The sequence below is a fragment of the Orycteropus afer genome, unplaced genomic scaffold (assembly GCF_000298275.1).
Source record: "Orycteropus afer afer isolate SDZICR_OR568_19922 unplaced genomic scaffold, OryAfe1.0 scaffold00307, whole genome shotgun sequence".
Classification (NCBI taxonomy): domain Eukaryota; kingdom Metazoa; phylum Chordata; class Mammalia; order Tubulidentata; family Orycteropodidae; genus Orycteropus; species Orycteropus afer.
Genome location: NW_006921894.1, coordinates 4,252,045 through 4,260,103, shown reverse-complemented (window position 1 = coordinate 4,260,103; position 8,059 = coordinate 4,252,045). Strand labels below are relative to the sequence as shown.

General features: G+C 37.5%; 1 protein-coding gene across 1 annotated transcript in view; it reads left to right on the top strand.

Moving 5' to 3' along the window:
• The window catches only part of CIDEA (cell death inducing DFFA like effector a), a 15,773-nt gene that overhangs the window by 5,285 nt on the left and 2,429 nt on the right, over positions 1-8,059 (top strand). Inside the window, exon 3 of the mRNA XM_007951686.2 lies at positions 7,502-7,683. Within this exon, the coding sequence (XP_007949877.2) occupies positions 7,502-7,683 (182 nt within the window). The remainder of the gene's footprint in view (positions 1-7,501; positions 7,684-8,059) is intronic.

Here is an 8,059-nt window from a genome sequence, read left to right as displayed (position 1 = left end):
GCTGTTGCATTGTGGTAAATTGTGGCCAATGTCATGAGACAAAGTGTATGTGAACTGCTGTATGGAAAGTGAATTTGCTCTGTAAATTTTCACCCAAATCACAATATATATGTATAAAAAAAAAAGACCCCATACAATAGAGTACTTAGCCAGTAAGAGAAGTGAAGTCTTGATACACGCTACAATATGGATGTAGCATATGGATGGAGCTTGAAGACTCACAAAATGATAAATATTGTATGACTCCACTTATATAAAAAGATAAGAAAAGGTAAATATATGAAGACCAAAGTTTATTAGTGGTTACCAAGGCCAGGCAGGAGGTGGGGGAAAGTGATGTTATTTCTTATACAGTACTGTTATTGTTCATAGTGTATGGTGATGGAAGAATCACATTAAGGGTAAGTTTGCATGGCTAATTGTTATAAGTGCTGTCAATAAGTTGAACACCTGTAAAAAGTTGAATTAGCAAAAGTTGTATGATACACATATTTACAATAATTACTAAAAACAAAAAAGAGAGTGAGAGAGAGAAAGAAAAAAAAAGAAAAGAATAACTGCTGGTGCTCCTTGTATACAACTTCATGGGATTTGCTGGCTTGGAGGTTTAGGGACATGGTTTCACAGGATATCCCAGTTAATTGGACTAATAACATATTTGTTGCTTCTCTTCTACCTCCTGCTTCATTATGTAGTGCCTGGGGTCTTAAAAACTTATAAGCAGCCATCCAAGACACAACATTTGATCTTTATTCTCCTGGAGTAGCAGAAAAAGAAGCAGAGTCAGAAACAGGAGGAGGAAACGAAATATGTGGCTAATTGCCTCCATGAACAACTACTCCCTTTACCATGAGACCAGAAGAACTGGATGGTGCCCAGCTACTATTACTGAACATTTTTATTTAAAATGCCATAGAAGAATGCTTATCAAAAGGAGAAAAATGCAAAACAGAATTTCAGATTCTCATGGAATCCAGAAATTCTGGAAGTATGGAGACTGGATGAACCCCTGAAACTATTGCTCTGAGATCATCTTTAAATCTTAAAAACAAAATTTTGCCCTGAAATTACCTTCAAACCAAACAATAAAAACCAAAACCCCAAACCCACTGCCATCAAGTCAGATCCGACTCATAGCAACCACTCCTTGGGTTTCCAAGGTGGTATCACTACAGAAGTAGATTGACCAACCTTCTTTCCGAGGAGTGGCTGGTGGGTCTGAACCACCAGCCTTCTGGTTAGCAGTCACATACCTTAGGAAATAGTTCAGTTTAACTGGTAAAGTGTTAGACTCTTTTAAGAACCATCTATATGGGATCAAACTGACAACAGCAACTGGAAAGATTAGATAGGAACCTTTGGAGGCAGTGAGTTTATGTTAATGAAGGAGGAACAACTCAGAAAAAGAATGTGAAAATGGTTGCACAACTCAAATCAATGTCACTGAATTGTACATGTAGAAAATGTTGAGTTGATACATATTTTGCTGTGTATATAGCAACAACAAATAAAATCATTAAAAAAAGAAAAGCCACACTACAATACAATTTTACACTATTAGATTTTGTATTGTTAAGTTTTTCTGTTTTTTTCCATTTTTAAGGTATAGAACAATAAATTCTCTTCTACTCCCACCAAAAGCCATTTAGAATAATTTGCCCTTATCCACAGAGTTGAAGCACATCATTGTTTATATGGGTTATATCAACAGAAACTATAGGTATCTATAGATCAGTCTCAACTGGGTGCAGTTTTACCTCTGGATGACACTAGGCAAGGTCTGAAGACATTTTTGATTCTTACAATTAGGTGCAGGGAATGCTACTGGCATTTACTGGGTCAAAACCAGAAATGCTGCTAAATGTCCTAAAATGCACAGGACAGCCCCCACAACAAAGAGTTGTCTGATCCAAAATGTCAGTAGACTGAGGTTGAGAAACCCTGATATAGATATGGATATTTATAATTTAAGAAATTAAAATTGAGAAAAATTTAAAATATTTATTAATAATTAAAATAATAACCCAAAGCAGGTTAACATAAATAAAACTTTTATGAAAAGTAATAGTTTTCCCCAAAAAAAATCAGTGAAAAGAGTGACATTGTTTTATATTTGTGAAAATCTCTTTAATTCCTAGCTTAATGGAAGGCAGTTAGATTGTCTTCCCTGTTTCCACATTCAGTCTGTTTGCAGTATGTTGTCTTGAATTAATTGTATGAAGAAAATCCAGCACACATAGATATGTAATTGGTAAACAGAGGAATATTGAAATAACTTTTTTGGATAATTATGGATATTCTTTGATAACTACATCACAATTCAACAACACATAGTTCCATAAAGGCTAACTGCAATACAGAACCAGAAGCACTGTCAATGAGTCTCTTCTGTTACAATAAAATCCATCTCAGTCCATCTTGTACATTAAGTGAGTCTTTTATCCAGAGATACTTTTGTAACATCATGGACCAGTCATTTAGGAAAGATCAATTCATCGAGTCCTGCTGCCTTTCCTAATGAATAGTGGAAAACTTTACTGTAGGCTTCTGAGAGAATGAGAATGAAAAAAGGCAAAGTACACCTCAGCTTTTATTATGAAAATTGTTTTGACATCTCAGGTTCCTGAAAGAGTCTTGGAAGCCCCCATGTGGCTCCAAATTATACTTTGAGAACTTCTGCATTAACCATTTATATATAATTTTTAAATATGCAAAATTAGTCATATGATGTTTGAAATACATGTTTGCTAAAAACAGAGTAACGGAATACATTATATACTGTCATCTCTTGAGAGGACATGCAAGATGAAATTTCAGAGATGCACATGGGCCTCTAAGGACTGGTAATGTTTTGTTTTCTGTAGAGTAGTGGGTACACCTATATCTTATTATTATTCCTTCTTTTTATATATGTTGTATGTATATTCCTCTACATATCAAATATGTCATCATTTTTCTAACTAGTATTAAAGAAAACTACAGATCAATTATAAAAAGTGCAAAATTTAAAATAAAATTCTATTTTTGAAGTAGATGAGACCATGCTTATGGACAGTCCCAGTGGAGTAAATTAGATGAATTTTTAATAAGACAGTCTTTGTTTAAGGAAGGTGTGGCTGGCTGAATAATGGCCTCTACAGAACCTGTGGATATATCACCTCACATGCTTTGCAGATGTGATTAAGTTGAGGACCTCGAGATACGGAGATTATCCTGGATTAGCCAAGTGAGTCCAATGTAATCACAAGGGTCCATAGTACAGAGGTAGCAGGGTAAGAGAGGAAGGATTGTGAGCCAGGGAGACCTGTTTAGGACTTCTGGTCTCCAGAACTGTAAGAGAATAATGTTGCTTTAGGCCATTAACTTTGTGGTAATTTGTTACAATAGCAATAGAAAAACTAATTTAGAGGGAAGGATGTTTTTATTTGTTTGTTTTTATAAATGAAACTCTCTAAACAAAGACCTCAGTTTGGAGTTGATTGATATGCAATATGTATAAGCTCCTCTGAGAGGAGTGGGCCACCAAGATACTTAGCTGAAGTGCAGGGTTTTAATAAGATATGATTGAGAAAGACAATGCTGTGGTATATGACTGGTCTTCTCAGTCTGATAACCAGCCTAGTTGAGATTTAAGTTGAGGTTTCTAGGCTTGCCAGAAGAACCTCTTAAAGGTACACACTTCCTAACTGGACAGCAAAGGAAAACTTGTTTAGAGAGACTTCTCTGTTTTACACTTTTCAGCCTTACTCCTTTTAGGATGGAAATGGCAGGCACTTTGACCAGTGAGGCCCATTCTATTTGACTTGGATAAGAATTTCAACCAAGTAACCACCAGATGTCTCCCTTCTTCATTCTAAACTCTAAAAACCTGCAAGGAAGTGCCTCTTGAGAGAGTTGGAAAAGGAGGATAGGAGCAGAATCATTTCCTTCCACTTCAACCTTCTTTGGAATACAGAAATCCACATGCACAGATGCTAAGTTATGAGTGGATTAATTTTGTGAGGGCATCTTGGCCTTTATTTAAGACCAAGACTTAATGAAGACACTTAGGGAAAGTAAGATGAACATTCAAAGGTCAGGAAGAAGCATAAGGCAATGAAAAAGAATTTACAAGGCAGGCTTATAGGTGAAAACCCTTTTGGAGTCTTGTCATCTTAACTTTTTTCTTTTATCTTTATTTTTTATTGTGGTAAAACATTTATAACATAAAATTTGCCATTTTAATCATTTCTAAGTATACAGTTCAGTGGCATTCACAATGTTGTATAACCAATACCACTATCTATTTCTAGGACTTTGTCGTCATGCCAAACAGAAACTGTATCCATTAAGCTATGATGGCCCATTTTCCTTTCCCCTCAGGCCCTCAAAATGTCTATTCTACTTTCTACCTCTATAAATATCCCTATTCTGTTTTTGTTGTTGTTAGGTGCCCTTAAGTCAGTTCTGACTTGTAGCAATCCTCTGTACAACAGAAAGAAACATTGCCCAGTCCGGAGTCATCCTAATAATCGTTGCTATGCTTGAGCCCATTGCTGCAGCCCTTGTGTCAGTCCATCTCATTGATGGTCTTCCTCTCTTTCACTGACCATCTACTTTATCAAACATGACATTCTTCTCCAGAGACTGGTCCCTCCTGACAACATGACGAAAATATACCACGGACTACCCGAAGAACAAACAAATCTGTATTGGATGAAATACAGCTATAATGCTCCTTAGAAGCAAGAATGACATGACATTTCCTCTCATGCTTTGGTCATCCCTATTCCAGATACCTTATATAAATGTAATCATCCAATATTTGTCCTTTCATATCTGACTTATTTTATTTAGCATAATGCTTTCAAGGTTCATCCATGTTGTAGCATATATCAGAACTTCATTCTTTTTATAGCAGAATAACATTCCATTTTATGGGCATACCACATGTTACTTTTTATTTTTTTCCCCCTCTAGGACAGAGCTTATGGGAGCTGGGCAGGCAGTGCTTCTGCTCATGCACCTCCTAGCTCAGAAGGGGGTCCCCAGAGAAAAATGAGGAGATGTTCCCCTCCCCTAAACCATAGAATAGGCAGCTCTGTGGAGTGGGAAAAACATGGACCCAGATGTAGCTTCAAGTCTAGAATCTGGTGCTTATCAACTGCATGACCTGAGGTAAACTCTTAGGGCTTCAGTTTTCTCCTTCTGCAAAATGGGGTGATTGTCCCAATATTGTAGGTGGATGTGAAGATGAAAGGAGATGATGAAGTATGTAAAGGACCTGGCATGGTGCCTGGCCCACCTCCACCTGGCCAGTTAATGTGCTGGGCTGCTAACTGGAAGGTTGGAGATTCAGGCCCACCAAGAGTCACCTTGAAAGAAAGGCTTGAAGATCTGTTTATGAAAAATTGGCCATTGAAAACTCTATGGAGCACAGTTCTAAAGACACACATGGGGTCACCATGAGTTCGAGTCTACTCAACAGCAATTAATTTGGTTTTGGTTTGAGTGGACACTTGGAGTCCCCTTGACTCAGATGAGTCATTTTATTTTATTTATTTATGTTTATTGTGCTTTAGGTGCAAGTTTACAGAGCACAGTTTTTCATACCATATATTATTTATCCATTCATCTGTTAATGGAAACTTGGGTTTTTTCCACTGTTTACTTACTGTAAAAAAAGTAAGTTACTGCTGTGAATATTGGGGTACAAGTATCTGTTTGAGTTCTTATTTTCAGTTCTTTTGGAACTATACCTGGGAGTGGAGTTGCTGGGTAACATGGTAATTCTAAGTTTGATATTTTGAGAAACCACCAAACTCTTTCTCATAGGTGTTGGTCATCTTAACTTTTAAAAATATTTTTTTCCTAAATGATGGACTTCAGAGCCTCGTGTACATTAGACATTGGGCCTCTGGCCCAGGAAGGACACATTAGACATTTAAACCTATAGTTGTTTATGATCTTTGTGGTAGGAATATGAGAATCAAGAAGAGTGGATACAATGAAAAGGCCTTGTATTCTTTTAAGAGAACTTATGCTTTAAATTAGACTATATTAGATTATTGTTGCTGAGCTCTGGTAGCATAGTGCCTAAGGCATTTGACTGCTGACCAGAAGGCTGGCGGTTCAAACCCACCAGCCACTCCTCAGAAAGAAGATGGGGCAATCTACTTCTGTAGTGATACTGCCTCGAAAACCCAAGGAGGGGTCCCTATGAGTCGGGTCTGACTCGATGGCACATAACAACAACAATGAATTTAACTTTCATGGTAATAACTGTTTCTAACCTCAGAGATTCTTGGGATGTAGTAAGTCAATTAATTGTCAAAAATTGAGTCCTTTATACTGTAAGATGGATGTGTGGAGAAAACCCCTAAGGAAGAGCAACTCCTGCACTTTGGAAGAGCTTTGTTCTCTTATTATTATTGGGTTGTTTCTTTTTTTTTTTAATAAAGTTTTTTTGTGGGAAAGATTGAGTCATAGTGTTATTTATAAACCTAGGGATTTTTAGACATCTCTAACTTACCCCTCCCAATCTTAAAGGTCAGCTGATGTTTCAGAAGAGTAAGAGCAGATATTGTAAGTAAATGGCATTCAATGTTCCCAAAAAGTCAGCTTCCTTCCAGGGCAAAAAAAAACTCACTGCCATTGAGTCAATTCCAACTTATAGCAACCCCCATTGGGTTACCAAGGCTGTAAATCTTTATGGAAATAGATCACCCTATCTTCCTTCCACAGAGCAGCTGCTGAGTTCAAACTGCTGATCTTCTGGTTAGCAGCTAAATGCCTTATTCACTACACCACCAGAGCTCCTTCCAGGGCAGTTACTAGAAAATAAAATACTTTAGTTTGGAACACCACTGGGCAAATTTTAATTCTACCTTTTACTTTAGCCATGTGATTCTGGTACTTTTTCCCTAGTTCTTCTTGGACAGTGGAAATCGCTTCTCAGATGCCGTTACTGTGCTATAGTCATGAAATGAGATCATCAATGTCCCTCAGGTAACATTGTAGCTGCAAGTTACCAAGGAGAGTGAGTCTTAACACAATGTATCTATAGCACAACACTCACCACACAGTGTTACCCTAAACTCTAGGCCCAAAGCCAGAACGGACTCATCCTGAGTCACTAAACTGAAAGCATAAAGGGATAGATATCCCATTACTTAGTTTAGTTGATTAAGACTCATTGCAACTTCATATGTTACTGAATGGGACTGCTCCAAAAGGTTTTCTTTGCTGTAATCCATATGGAAGCAGATCACCAGACCTTTCTTTCATAGCACCACCAAGTTGATTCAAACCACCAACCTTTCACTTAGTAGCTGAGCACAAACTATCTGCACCACCCTGGGACCTTTTGGATATCAGAGTACTGTAAGCATACTCTTCTGCTAAAAACATTACTCAAACAATAAGCAGCTTAGTCTGAAACTAACATAAAACCAGAATGATCATATGTAAATATCATAGTTAGGAACACTCCTAATGTCTGTTTATACCTTCATTACAATAGGGTAGTAGGTATGCTCCAGGTTACCAGCAGCCAAAGAAATCGGGAATAGCAAGGATCACCTTCGACTTATACAAATTGAACCCCAAGGACTTCATTGGCTGCCTCAATGTGAAGGCCACCATGTATGAGATGTATTCTGTGTCCTACGACATCCGGTGTACCAGTGCCAAGGCCCTGCTGAGGTAAGGGACTTCACAGTGGTCAACCATAGGTACTTCAAGACTGCTCAAGGAACCATCTTACTCCTTTGCTCCCTGGGCACAGAGCTTGTGGTCCCAGCCTGACTTGTTATTGTTTAAGTACACTCTATATTGTCTTAGAATAGTTTGACTTTATGCCACAGACTTATTTCAAAAAACAGAAAGTGTTATCTTGAACCAAAATATAATAGTTTTTTTTTCTCCAAAGACCATTAAATACAAAAACCACATAACAAATGTAAAGAAGAACTAAATTTCTTATAAAACCTAGACCTGCACATTTTAAAACATTAACTCTGAGCACTGGTAGCATAGTGCCTAAGGCACTTGACTGCTAACCAGAAGGCTGGTGGTTCAA